At 37.4% G+C, this 14,906-nt stretch overlaps 1 protein-coding gene across 1 annotated transcript; it reads left to right on the top strand.

Moving 5' to 3' along the window:
- Nucleotides 1–11,778, top strand: LOC102217920 (ER degradation-enhancing alpha-mannosidase-like protein 3). The gene is made up of 20 exons (XM_023338599.1): nucleotides 1–844; nucleotides 942–987; nucleotides 1,954–2,054; nucleotides 2,644–2,683; nucleotides 2,787–2,899; nucleotides 2,983–3,136; nucleotides 3,446–3,580; nucleotides 3,722–3,827; nucleotides 3,961–4,058; nucleotides 4,186–4,311; nucleotides 4,442–4,525; nucleotides 4,734–4,817; nucleotides 5,192–5,316; nucleotides 5,393–5,558; nucleotides 5,763–5,917; nucleotides 6,002–6,119; nucleotides 6,901–7,074; nucleotides 7,881–8,046; nucleotides 8,134–8,325; nucleotides 9,773–11,778. Exons 1-20 carry the CDS (start codon nucleotides 681–683, stop codon nucleotides 10,009–10,011), a joined length of 2,586 nt encoding a protein of 861 aa, XP_023194367.1. The 5' UTR covers nucleotides 1–680; the 3' UTR covers nucleotides 10,012–11,778.
- Nucleotides 11,779–14,906: the final 3,128 nt, after the last annotated feature.

The raw sequence follows: 14,906 nt of genomic DNA on the forward strand, positions 1-14,906 counted from the left end.
AGTTCAGGGCTAAAATGTTCACTTCCACAGCCGGGTAGCCTGTCGTTTGACAGATCCAGCAGACTTCTCAGCTTCGCTTTCCTGTCTGCTGACTTGCTTCGGGTTAGTTTTACTCGATAAAACGTCGTTAAATCTGTCTTAGGATGAAATCTGGTCCCAATATAAGTTTAATTGTTTTATCAAGAAGCTTGTTTGCTAACCAACTGCCATTGCTAACGACATCAGGCTAGCAACGGGGAGCCTCCCAACAGCTGGTAGAGCCACATCGTTACCTTCTCCTTTCAGTTTTGTAGTTTATAAATAGTATTCCTGTATTTCTACGTCTGGATAGAGGTGTGTTTTCTTTACCTAGGCAGCTATTTGTACTTGTTTTTGTTTTTTTATTTTTTCAATATTAGTCAACGAGTCTTTTGTAGCTTTCTTTCGCCTTTGTTTACATGGAGACACTTCGTCAGAGAGGCTTTGTTTCCGTGAAGTGGTCCTATTAAGATTGGACAAACAACAGGGCAACAAAGCTGGGAAAATGGACATTAGGAGGTAGCTAAAATTGTGCTGTTTCTCTACCAAAACAAGAGGATGAGCTGGGGTCTGACAGGGGACAGTTGTGCCAGCTGGACTGTTTGATTTGCGTGGGTGTTGGGTAGAGAGGAGTTTGTTTGTTCCCATTAAAGTTGAACGTTATGTTAGAACACATGATGAGACTTGGTGCTAAATCTCAGAGGAAAACGGGTCTCTGTTTTGGAACCGATATGTTGCTAAAGGCGCTTCTGATCACCAGTCTTCTTAGCTGGGTGAATTGTTTGGAGAATCAGAGCATGACACCAGAGGAGAAGGCCAACATCAGGTGAAAAATGGAGTAAACACAGTTCTTCTCTATGTAATAAACAGAAATTACCCGAGGAGAGCGTTTTGCTTAATGCTTTCTCATTATTTATTTGAAGAAACCAAATTCTGGAGATGTTTGACCATGCCTATGGAAGTTACATGGTAAGGACAATTAAAGCTTTGTAATTGTCAACATTCTTTTGTCTATTTGTTCCATTCAAAGTTGCCTGAGTGACAGTTTTATTAGTTGAGTGTTTTGAGGAAACTTAAAGATCAAAAGCTGGCAAATTTAGAGCACAAACCAAACAGAAGATATAAATTCAATAGTGTGTTAACCGGATTAGAAGCATATTCCATTACCACAAAATCTTACATTCTAATAAGGCATAAAACCAAACCAAGGACACATTTTACTCATTTTAATGGCATTAATATGCAGTCTAACTGGAATTAAAAACTTTTAAACTCATGTTAAAGCCTTTGGGAGAAACGTTTAATGGTCAATGAGCAGTTTATTGGCACATGAAACAATAACTTTTTATTTAGATGTATTTTATGCTGTATTGTTTAGATTATTGTAGAAAGGGAATCTAATGTAATGGTGAATAAAGTTGCTTCTCTGTCTTGTAAAAAAAAAAAAGATATCAGCAAAAAAGGCAATCAGTGGCAGTTTTTGATTAATCAATATGTACAAGATCCCATTGAACCATTAGAAAAGGAGTTTGGATGTTTACAGATAAAAACAATAACTGTCATTTGCACCTTGAATACATTTTCTGCTGTTTTTATTCATAAGTAATCAATGTAGAGTTGACGTCCCAACTTGTTTCTGAGAATAGGGAGAATTTAGATGATTTCTCTTATTTTTTATTGTGGAGTTGCGGCTAAACAGTACTGGCTCAAACATGAAGTAGTACATGAAGATGTAGGGAAATGTGACAACTAAAATGACAAAAATCCTCTCTTTTGGAGGTGTTTCCATCATGTATGTTTTCTTTGTTTGTTTTGTTTTTTTTTTAGAAATGAGGAAAAGCTATACCGATAGCATGGAGATGATTAAATGAGTTAAATAGCATGAATCAAATGATTACGAAGTGATGAGCCTAATTATAGCTGTTACTGTTGCAGAAATATGCCTATCCAGCAGATGAGCTGATGCCGCTAAGCTGCAAAGGGAGAGTACGCGGAGAAGAGCCTAACAGAGGGGACATCGACGACTCCTTGGGGAAGTAAGAACACCTTACTTTGTCTTCTGATGCCTTGAAACAGCAAATAAGTTTTCACAGCACCCTGAGTTAAACAGGCAGGTGGAAATTTGTTTAAATAGTTTATTTATAGTCTGTACGACCTGTCTGGTTGCGTTAGCATTCCTTTGCAGAATCACACAACTGTTTTTTTTCCCCCAAACTCTACCGTTTTGACTAATGCCAATGGGAAAGTAATCTAATGAAGATATAAATTATATAGCAAATGTTTTGGGAATATAAATGAAACACAAAGAATATACAGCTTAGGTGATGATATTCCTGCAAATTTGAGTTGAAAGAGCTCACAGACTCAAAGTAGACATTTATTGCTCTGTTGTTGCAAATACTAGATCATGCATAACGTAACAAAAACATGTGTGAATGAAATCAACATTTAAACGAATAAATCATTGACACAAGATAATTTAAATAAGTTTATGTATAAAAAAGAGTTCAGTGTTATTTTATGCAAATTCAAGCAGGATGTAGAGTTCTAAAAAGTAAATGTGCAGCAAAGAGTGACATGACCTCCTCTCACCATCTTGTAACATTTCTGCCACCTGTTCTGTAGGTTTTCTCTCACTCTGATCGACACCCTAGATACCTTAGTGGTATGTACTTCCTGTTCATCTGTTTACCAAGCCAAGAATGAATTTATTGCGCCTTCCTCCTTTTTGGAAATGAAGTTGTTTTCTCTTGGTTGCATGTGCACAGGTGCTGAACAAGCTGGACGAGTTTGACGACGCAGTGAAGAAGGCTGTGAGGGACGTACGCTTGGACAACGATGTGGTGGTGTCCGTGTTTGAGACCAACATCAGGGTTTTAGGGTATAAAACAAGCTTGCAGTGTGTAGTTTTGATGATGAACATGTCCTGTTGTGCTGTTTATCATTTTGTAAACATGTGTCCAGAGGGCTTTTGGGGGGACATGTGATGGCTGACCTGCTCAGGCAGCGTGGGGAGAGGATGCAGTGGTATCGTGATGAGCTCCTTCACATGGCCGTCGAGCTGGGCCACCGACTGATTCCTGCCTTCAACACCTCCAGTGGCCTTCCCTACCCTAAGGTACAACTAATAGTCATTATTTATTTCTCTAAAATATTCCAATACATGATCCTACCACAACCATTCTTAACACTGAATCTTCCAAACATCCATAAATACCTTTTCATATAAATATTAGATTTTTCTATGTGTACATTTAGTAAAAAAAAGTAATAGGAAACTGTAGATATTTGACCATGCCACTCAGTATTGAAACTAGTTCTGCACAGTTCAGTGAACACAAACAAAACTGATTGAAAGTAAACATAAATAGCTTGTTTATCTGTATTTTTCATCCAGTTAAGTGACTTTCTTTTTGACATTTCCCAGGTGAATCTGCGGTACGGCATCTTGAACCCACTTTCACGCACCGGCACTGAATCGGACACGTGCACAGCGTGTGCAGGGACCATGATCCTGGAGTTTGCCGCTCTCAGCAGGCTGTCAGGAGAGTCCGTGTTTGAGGTACTGCCAGCCAATAATTACAAAGTTTTCTTAATGTTTGTTTGTGTGCTTTAGTCTGCTGTAAATATGTAATTACTGAAGTGTGAGATTAGTTCGCCTTATCTGAAAAATTAAAGCCGGCTGCTTATTGATGTTTAACAGGAACATGCTAGGAAGGCCCTGGATGTCCTCTGGGAGAGGAGACAGAGAGGAAGTGACTTAGTTGGAACTGTGATCAATATCCATAATGGAGAATGGGTTAGGAAAGGTAACAACACTCTAGCACAAATACACATCTGCTAATGCCTAATGAATCCCAGAATCTCTCTTGTTGTTGCACTATCTTGATAAGAATCCCACATTACTGTAAATGAACAGCCTTTTTGCTTCTGTTTGTGCAGATAGCGGTGTTGGCGCAGGAATCGACTCGTACTACGAATATCTGATGAAGGCCTACATTCTTTTAGGAGACAATACATTTTTGCAGAGGTTCAACATTGTGAGTCTCCCTTCAACAAACAACTCGTCCCATTTTGTAACATCTTTGGTGCACATCTTGTCATTTGAAGCTCTAAACAACTGTTGTTTAATCTAGTTTTTATGCTGTTTTTATTTTTCTGTAACAGCACTACAGTGCCATTATGAAGTACATCAGCCAGCCTCCTCTCCTGCTCAACGTGCACATGCACAATCCCACTGTGAGTGTTCGCAGCTGGATGGATTCGCTGCTCGCTTTCTTCCCTGGATTACAGGTCAGATGAACTGCTTAAATAGACGCTGCATTTATTACATTTGCTCCAATCGGTAAATAGCAGATGACAGATAAAAGGTTGCTGAGTCTAAAAAAAATTTATGCATGTATATATATTATTGTTTGCATAGGTTTTAACAGGCGATCTGAAACCAGCCATAGAGACTCATGAGATGCTATACCAAGTTACAAAGCAGCACAAGTTTCTCCCAGAGGTAAAGAAGATCTCGTTCCTGTTCACTCTGTTGTCATCATGCATTAGACAAATATTTAAAACACGTGAGAATAATGATGTAATAAAAGTGACAAAGTTAGTTTTTTCAATAAGTGACATTCGTTCTGTAGTTACATTGTTTTGCTGTTGAATCTGGTCATGAGTGTCCACAGCTTTATGTTTGCTCCCTTTGGTCAATCTCCACCCAGGCTTTTACCACAGAGTTCAGAGTTCATTGGGGTCAACACCTGCTGAGACCAGAGTTTGCAGAAAGCACCTACTACCTCTTTAAGGTAGAAACACTGAAATAAAAAACACAACATGCTTGGTTCTAGTTTGACTTATCTGCTTAGCAAGAAAGAAACTAAAACCCAAAAAGATCCCAATAAATCATTAATAAGAAAAAAATGAGCTGCGAGATAAACAATGCTTAAAAATACATGTTAACTCTCACAAACAAACCCTCTTTAAAATATTTGAGAGACCCTCTATCCATTCATCCATGTGGCTCTAGATGTTCATTCATTAAGCCCAAGAAATTGGTATAAGTTTTATAATTATAATTCTTATTTCAGTCTTGAAAATCCAGGTGAAATACCCTAACAAATAAAAGTCTTCCTGTCCTGTATTGTTTTAATAACATGTCTTTTCTGTCTGACCTGTGCAGGCCACTGGTGACCCTTACTACCTCAGAGTGGGACAATCCATAGTGGAAAAACTCAATGCCTTTGCCAGGGTGCCTTGCGGTTTTGCTGCTGTGCAGGACGTCCGCACTGGGACACATGAAGACAGGTGCTGTTTGGGACAGACGAAGCCAAGCTTTGAGGGAAACCATAAATAATATTTCGGTGTTACTTCTCTTGTGTAGGATGGACTCGTTCTTTCTGGCAGAGATGTTCAAATACCTCTACCTGCTGTTTTCGGAGAAGAGCCAGCTGCCGATTAACATGGACAACTACATTTTCACCACAGAGGCCCACCTGCTGCCCGTCTCTCTGTCCACGACTCAAGTCACCGTCCAGACCAACGTTACGGTAAAAGTTCTCAACAATCTGAATTACTGTTCTCGAATTTGTACAGGAAGATGTGCTCTACGAGTATAAAGCAAGAATATGTTAATTCTTGTAATTATATGTGCAACATTTTATTGCGTGCCATTAAATACAGATTGACAATTTATTTTGTTGAAGTGCTTATGAAAGGTTTGTGGTGCCTTATCTCTTTGTGCTGTGCTTTAGGAGGCTCCTGTTGCTCATGATGAGGATCTATTTACACACTCCTGCCCCAGCACAGAGACATTGTTCCCCAACAACCCATCGTTTGCCAAAACCATTAGGGACGGCTACAAGTACCTGACCGGCGTGGGACGAGCCTTCACTCCTCTACCCATCAGGTGGGACTTAGTGCAAGAGACTCTCAGTATCTCTGCTGCTGATGTGCTTAATGTGAAACTGAGTGTGTTCATGACTACTCACAGGGAAATTGAGCTGCCGCTCCACGATAGTGGCATGGAACCAGTGGAGTTCTTGAAGAGCATGGGCATCTCTCTCACCCCTCTGAATGACTTTACCCTGGGAGACTCTATTGGTTCAAAGGTGGGCCTCGTTTACCTCTAAATCTCGTATGTGTTCAGTTAAAGTTATTATCACCTCTAGAGCGTCTGTAGCAATTTCTAGTTTAAATCTTGCTTACGTTAAATTATGAAATATTTCAAATATGAACATTTAAAATCTACTGATTCCAATTTGGTGGAACAAATTGTTGTATGTGTAGCATTAAAATGTCTTTTCAGATAATCGTGTGATTTAACATGAGCACAGTCAGTGCCTAATTTAACGGTGCTGTATGGAGAGAGATTTTTAAAAGTTTAATTTAAAACTTAAATATATTACACTGGTTGCACTTACACACTAGGGAGTCAGGAATTTTGACGACTCAAACCGGTTGTTATTGTTGTACTTAAATTTCCCGCTGGCACAGAAAAGCTTTCAGTTTGCTTAGTTAAAATTTACTTTGAACTTTATGAATTTTGCAAAGGAATTATTTGAAGAATGGCTCAGCATGTCTTCCTAGCCTGATTCCTTCACTGCACGTCTTCTTCTCTTTCTGCCACACTTCTTGTTGTATAACTCTCAAGTAAAGGCCAGTAGTACTCCATAACCTGTATCTTTTTCATTTCAACTTCTGAATTGATTTGTATTTGTGTCTATGCTGAAAATATTATTCTGTTACTATAATCTTATCTAATAATAAAATACTGGACATGCAACATGATGTTCAGGTAATTTTTCTAGTTACAAAAGTACCCGAACAACATTGAATATGTTGAATTCAACTAGAGTATTTGTCTTTTTAAAATATTTTTAATACCTGCAGCAGCATAAAGGAGTGTTCCGCGTAAAGCTTGTCGCAGAAGTGAGCCAGACAATAGAGGAGGAGCTGGTGGTGCCGCACGCCGTTCAGCTCATATCTCCTCCGTTTCTGGGCAGGACGGTCCTCACTGCAGGACCTGCCAAGTTTGGGATGGACCTGACCAAGCAGGAGCACGGGGTGAGATAAAGAGCCTACTATTGAGACAAAACCTGAAAGAGATTTGATGTTTCAAAAAAATATCATCATATTGGGAATAGAAACAGTTTGGGTGTTTTCACACCTGATAATCCGGTAGATTTGGTTCAATTGGCATTTTCAGCTGGTGTGTTTCGCTTTTACACTGCACTGCGTCAAACAAACTAAACCCTTTAAAACACTTGTTCCCCTCCTCACTTGTGGTTCCACTGGACTAGGAAACACTGAAGAAAGTGACCCAAAAACCTCTGAAGGAGATAAGAGTGCAATATCCTTCATCATGTAAACAAACATGTAGTGGGGTCAGATTTTAGCGGCTGAAGGATTTGTTTTGTCTTTGGCAAAAAATCAATGAGCAATTTCTGTAGCTAGCACTAAATGCGCATTTGTTTGGGTTGTATTTACCTTGGGTAAATGTATGCCTTGCGCTGTAGTTCACTTCCTGCTTTTGGAACGGTCTCCTTTCCACTTGACATTCACTTATGCATCCGAGCTGCGCTAGAGTTCACTTTAACCAGACAAAAACCTAGGTTTTTAGGCAGTTCTCTTTTTTTGGTTAGCATCAGAATTTGATTGTGCATTCTCACCTTCCCATATGAACCGGATTACAAACGAACTAGAGATTAAATTGGACTAATCAGGGTTGGTGTGAATGTACCCTAAATTCGGCAAAGGAGTATTGTCAAATTAGATACAAAAATTAACTTTTTAAATTGTTTATTTTGTATTTATTTGCTTTTCTCACTAACATAAAAAATTAGAAACTAAAATGAATTCCCTTACCACAGGTGAAAGGAACCATAGTGAAAGCTTCCCCCTACACTGCCTGTGGGCCAATAGAAAATGCAGCAGAGGTTAAAGGTCGTATTGCACTTGCATTACGCGGTGACTGCATGTTTGCAGCCAAGGCTCGTTGGCTGCAACAAGCTGGAGCCGGTGGAGTCATCTTTATAGGTGAAAATTTTTTGTATTTTAACTACACCTCTCATAGTTTTTAATGTTTCAGGAAGTAAATTATTGATAAACTTCCCTGTCGCACAGATCATCGCGAAGGAAGCAACAGCGAGGAGACTCCCCTCTTCCAGATGGTCGGAGACGGTGACTCCACCGAAGACATCGCCTTACCTTTAGTGTTTCTGTTCAGCCGGGAGGGCGCCGTGCTCACCTCCGCCCTGGAGGAACATCACAATGTGGATGTGTTGCTGCTGCCGAAGGAGAGGCAGCTGGGACAGGGTGAGAACCAGGAGGAAGTCCATTAAAAGATAGAGCACTCCATGTTGTGTATTTTTGTTGCCGTTTAATGCATTGGTTAGAAGTAAGTTTTTCTATACAGGAGAGAGTCTGATCGAAGAGATTTTTTTTTCTTCCATATTTATTTTTTTGTTGATAGAATAGTGTTACAGCTCCAAACAATTGTATTAGCATGCCTTGGCAAAGACATGTAAAAAGTCTTTCACTAATTTAATCTTTCATGGCAGTAGCAAAACCTCACAATGAAAAATTTAGGAAAAATAAATTACATTTTATTTCAAACAGACTTATTAAGTGGGAGAAAAAACATGTTAGGAAGTCTTATTTATCTGCAAGATTTAAAAATGAGTGGCAAAATGAGTGACATGCCTAACAATTTTGTCTAAAGAAAGCATTTTTTACTCCTACTTTTAACTTTGATCATTTTTTCCAGAAACTTCTAAGAATCGAATAACCTTTCTTTTAATCTCACACAGTTATTTTGGCACCATGCGCAAGATAAATATGATAGTTGAAAGTAAAAGCAACTTCTATCACAAGCATAGAAATTTAGAGTTTTATATACTCTTCTGGGATTTTTACAGAGGGTGAGTTCTTTAGTTAGATAAGACTAAGAATAAACTTAAACAAGTAAGATGTGGACTAAAACTCAGGATAAATTTGTGCAAAAGCACCCTCTGCCCCCTGTTGGGTATGGTGAAGGGTCTGTGGTGCTGTGGGCCTGATTCTCTACGAAAGGCCCTGGGAACTTTTTATTTGTAGCGTCATATACTTTTAAAAATAGGACATTTTAAATAAAAATCAGATGGATTCTATCAGTAAATTTATTTCAAAAAAACCAAAAACACTTCCGCTATGGCTTCTCAGTCCCCAGACTTAAGTCCTATAAAAACATCTTTTCAAAACGTCTGTTTTTTGTAGGATTTAAGATTTTGAGTTTATATAATTTGAGTTTTTCTGAGTTTTTATTTTTGATCTAGAGAGGTTATAAAAAGAGGGTTTGTTCAAAAACACCAGCCTCTGGATGCCTCGTGCTTCTTGTGAAATGTTATAGAACACTGAGTGCTTCTATATTAGCAAAAGATTAAGAGCATCAGCAATTTAACAGCTTTTTTTTTACCCATTAAATAGCTTCACTCAAATGTAAGTTTTTAGAAATGTCAAATGTGTCTATCAGTATGCCTGTTATATATTTATAATATACCTATAAATATATTACCTATAAATACCTATAAGTATAAATGACCTATACATGCTTATATTTGTCAAGTTTTATTTGCTGGACTTTACTTTTTACTCCATTCTTAAACAAATATAATTCTTAAATTAGCAACATCATATCTTAATTATGTGTGTGGTATGAATGTTCGTTCTGAGTTTATGCATTTTATTTAATTATTATTTTTTATTTATTTTTTCATTTTTGCAGATAAATCAGAAAACCCTGTCAGCATGAACATAAAACTCCGCCTGAGAGAGGAGGGGGGGTCGGAGGACAGAGCAGCTCCAGGAGCCACACTGGAGCTGGTTTTGGAGGACGAAGAAGAGCTTAGTGGAAAACAACAGTCACCGCACCAACAGGTCTGCACTCAAGGCAGAACTGGGCCCTGTTCTACAGACTCTCCGCAAGCCCTGAACTCCAAACCCGAACCAGGCACAAACCCTTGACCTCTGTGGTTCCCAAATGCTGGCGGCTAGTTGGTTTGTGAGCAGCATGTGGCCCCTCTCTCTGCTCTGCAGCACACCCTGCAATGTTTACAATTAACAGGGAGGATATGAATTTACTGCTACATGTTTATGACACAGTGAGATCAGAGGGATTCTGCTCTCAACCGGAACATTAGTTGGAGCTACAAACAGCTTGTGGCTGCGATGTCGTGTCCAGTAGAGCAGGATTTAAAGTCGTCCTAACCTAGGGGGAAGAGGTAACAAAATGTATGCAATTTGCTTTTAATCTAGATTGCACCTTTTTAACTTCTTCAAATACTGTTTTAGCGGTCTGTAATGATCGGTGGAGTCTTACTTGGCCAGTAGGTGGCGTCGGCTTCCATAACACCTCTGTTGCACCATGTGTAAGGTGGATGAAGGAGACAAGCTTGGGTTCTTTTGGAACGTAAATTTTGTACTATGTAGAAACTTCAGGGACTTGATGAGTGAATGCAGTATGCAAGGTTGACCAATATTTTTATTTTTTTAATGTGCACGTTTGAGAGGGATGTTTTGCACTTATTTTGGCTAATTAAAGAGTTAGCATTAGACTGTGTGAGTGTAGTTTATTAATTAGGCTATATTTATATAAAAATGCATCTCGGTTGAAACCTCTAAACCTAATCATGCAAATAACAAGTAAGAAGAGAAAATTGTGAGTAATATTTGAGATTCATTGTAGGCTTTGGTTCTTAATATTGTATTTGTACAAATTTTAGGAAAACTAATTTCAAATTACTTTGTGAAAAAAGTGAAAAACACATTAAATCCGTCTTGCAGTCTGGTGTGATCATATCCGATCATTAGCTCTGAACTTATTGTATATTCCAACTATGTTTAAATCCCATGGTGATACCTAATATAAAACCAAAGTTAAACATCTCCACGCAGAGAAAATGCTTTTCAACATTTAGTTGTGAATGTTTTCTTTTCAGGTGTGCAGCAAGATTTCGCTTCATGTTTGTCACAGTTGCATAAGAAATAGAAAACTTTTCTCCTCAAGAAATTTGAATGCTGTCCAGAATGAGTTTTGGATTTATTTGCACCGGTTAGCAGTCCAGTTCACATTGTGAAGTATTTCACGAGCATTAATATGTGCAATGACTTAAATTTGTTTTTTCTTCAGTCACTTTCTGTTGCTAGTTTTTGTTCTCACTACTCATAAGTTGCACATTTTACACTTAATGTTTTTTGACCAGTGGATTATTTTTCACACTCAAAACTGATTTTAGATCAGAAATCCGATAGAGTTTTATAGGGCAAAGAGACTTCTCTAAGATTTATTGCTAAGTTTTCTTTTTTGCCTCAGGTCTGTGTACATTATTTTTCATGCAGAATAAAATACCAATAGAGGGCAAACCAAGAACACCTTTTTGTTATATTTTAGATATTTTATGTTATTTATTATTATTTCTCTGATTAACAACTGCAGCCTAAAATGTGCCAAAAGAGCTGTAATAATCTCTACACATTATGTTTTCTTTCAGGTGCAAGCAGAGGGAGTCCTAGTAGGTTTCGCTCTTTAACTAATATTTCTGTAATTGAGCCTTTGTCATAATTTTTTAGTTTCTATGAAATGTTTTAGGAGCATTTGAATGTTTTTGGACTTGACGATTTGCTTCTAATTGTTGATTTCCGTATCCATAGAGTGACATTTTACGTTGACCAATCATGAAAATATGAGACATTCATCCAGGTGAATTTGAGAATAAAGATACTTGTAACTTCCTTTTAGCATATTATTTTTATTGTGTTTGTTAACTTCTTTTTTTTTTTATCTCTATGCTTTTTCTTCTTTGCTGAAACTGAAACACAATTCATACATTTGCATCGACACAGAAGGAAGTGATAAACTTTACCATTGCTGATAAGCTCCAGGGGTTACTTAGACAAAAACCAACAACTTTTTGGAATAATTCATAAAACATTTGTTCACTGCTTTGGAAATCTGTGACATTTGCACATTTTGTTCTGTAATTGTCTTCTATTAGTCATAGCTTCATCATGCTCTGTTAAAAGCCTGCATGGAAACTAAGACGGTCAGGGATTGCGCTTTGCACAGTGAGAAGAAGCTTTCCTTTAATCATTCGGATGAAGCAGATTCTTACATTTTTTAATATATTTATATATAGCTCTTTTTTGAAGGTCTTGTTGTATCCAGTTATGCCCAGAATAGTTCATAGTCCTTGCAAGTTTTGATTTGACATAATCAACCAGATCAGATTCATGATTTCAATATGAGAATCTGATGAGGAAGCTAAAGTTTAAGGGGATGGCAGTGAGGGCTTTCCAACTTTAAAGGTTTGGAGCTCGCTGCAAAAGATGAAAAGAGCCGAACAGCAAACGTGAGCAGCTGCATGTTTGCTGTTAAACCAATACAGTCTTTCCCACTGGTTATTGATAAAGGTATAAATAATTTTAATAACACCCCTTTTTTATACAAATAAAATCAGGCAACTTGCTACCTTAATTTAATGTGGCTGTATGTGATGAATCTGTACTTATGATTTTGACCTTTTGTGAATAAAGAAAAAAAATCACACTTGTGCTCCTATTTCTTTTTTAAAATCAAAGTTTTTTTTATTCTCCTCTGAACAAAGCGTAGTGCAAACCATTCGACCTTCTGAATTAATATGGATTTCATTCAAAATGTAAATAAACCTCTTGCAGGTTTTTTTGTTTTGTTTTTGTTATATTTACAAGTAAAAGTTTGAAATTGCACATTAGATTAAAAAAGTCAGCAAATACTCTCAATTTTGGTGAGCTGAGCTTTTCTTTCACAGTTGCTTTCAAGTCAGTCAAAGACAGTGTTGAAAAAAATATATATTCTGCTTTGTCATTTTTTTGCAGACTTAGAAAAGATTACACAAAAAAGTAGGATAAATGCTTTAGGCTGTGATTTCAAAGCAAGGCTGATGTACATTTAATTCCTCTGTTGTAACTTTTTCTTCTCTAACTGAGCTTTGGACTTCCCCTTCAAGAAAAGCAATAATCAGTCAGGCCAGATTTGTTCTAGTTCTCGTCTGGGACAGAATAAATCTTCCATGTTTGTTTTGTCACTACTAAAAAGTATTTCAAACGCCCGCTGCTTGGTGAAGAGTTGTCTCATAGGAACAAATTAATCCAACTTTAACAGTAAAAAAAAAACCGCTAAATTGGGCGATTTATTTCATTCTGCGTCATGAGATAAACTAATTAGGACGTCATGTATAGTAAACTGGTTCCTCCACGTCATGGCGCTGCTACATCTAATCGCCAGTAAACTGGTGCCTTCAGGTGCTGTGGGAAAGTGTTGGTCATACTTGATGTTCGCTGAGTGAAATTAAAATGAAACGTAGACATTTCTGTCACGTTTTTGGGTAATAAAGTAATCGGTTCTCCAGCACAAGTTTTTTTTTGTTCTTTTCATTTGAATTATTTAAAAGATTGTATAAGAAATCCCAGAGATTTTTGTAATAGGTGTTGTTTTACTTTTTGTAATTGAGCTCTACTTGTTCCAATTGAATCAGTATAAAGGGTAAGATCCTAAAATAGTCACTTTTCTTTCTTTTATTTACTTAGAAGACACTAGTTTAAAAATTTTGTGTTAAAAACAACAAACAGGATTTGTTCACATAAATAAACTTTTCACAATCAAAAGTCAACTGATTGTGAATACTAATTTTTATTTTTTTTTATTGTCAGAAAATGTTGCCCTCTTTCTGTTGATTTCTGTAGTTTTTTTTTTTTCTTTCTTTGGTCGCATTGTTCAGATCACTCCAAAAATTGCTAGAGTAAATACAAAATGCATTAAAGTGATGATTGTGGAATCAAGTGGAAGGCAAGTCCATTCCCAAAAATGTCTTTATTTTCCCTTTAAGTGGTTCTATTCCTCATTAGCATTGGGTAATAGTAGACATTTCCCTGTGCTTATTTAAAGAAGTATTTTGCCATTTTAGGAATCTGGTCTGCACTTGACCAGCACCAGCTGTAGTTCAAATCTAAAATCCTTAGAGTGATGTCCAAAGTCAGTCCTTGAGGGCCAGTGACCTCTGTGGTTTGGATGCTTCTCTGATTAATCACACCTAAGTCAAATGATAGCTCATTATCAGGTCGCTGCAGAACTTGATTACATACTGAGGAGGATTTAAGCGTTTGAATCAGTTGTGTTGGAGCAGGGACTCATCTAAAACATGCAGGGCATTTATTTATGCTTGAGGACTGGAGTTGTTGAAGCATTGTGTGTACAGGCGGCATTGATCTTTGGAAGCTTTATCCTTCTGGGTAACAATGGCTGCCTGTTGGAAACTGTCAATTGTTCTTAATTGACTTCATATAAATAATTAGAGCTGAAAACTGAATTCAACTGTTTGTGAAGGCAATAATGTATTTATGTTAAGCATCATTTCCTCCTTCTTCGATTATTTAAATGATCTGATAAAAAAAAGGATTGTACTTTTTATGCTTTTTTTTAAAGAACTATGCATCTCATTTTCGTTCAGAAACAAGCCTTTTATTGAAGAAAAATAATTAATAAAGTAAATCTGCCATGGGTATGAATAATTTTAGACTTAACTCTCCAACTTCAACACATAGCAACCTGTCTGAAAAATAGTTGTGAAAAGTTAATTTTGACATTAAACATTATCACTAGATCTGTCAAATTCTTTATACAGATCTATCAACACACATTCATTCATCTAAATGAACAGAAATCAACTCTATGACTTTCTGCAGTTGAACTGACGTACTCAAGCAGACTTACTTTCTAATTTACAGACTCGGAAAGAGTCGTGTTGGATTTTACGAGGGAACCCTGAAGGTACCATATCAAACACTTGGCCACCCCTTCCTCCTCCGCCTCCTCCTCCGCCTGA

The sequence above is a fragment of the Xiphophorus maculatus genome, chromosome 8 (genome assembly GCF_002775205.1).
Source record: "Xiphophorus maculatus strain JP 163 A chromosome 8, X_maculatus-5.0-male, whole genome shotgun sequence".
NCBI classification, from domain to species: domain Eukaryota; kingdom Metazoa; phylum Chordata; class Actinopteri; order Cyprinodontiformes; family Poeciliidae; genus Xiphophorus; species Xiphophorus maculatus.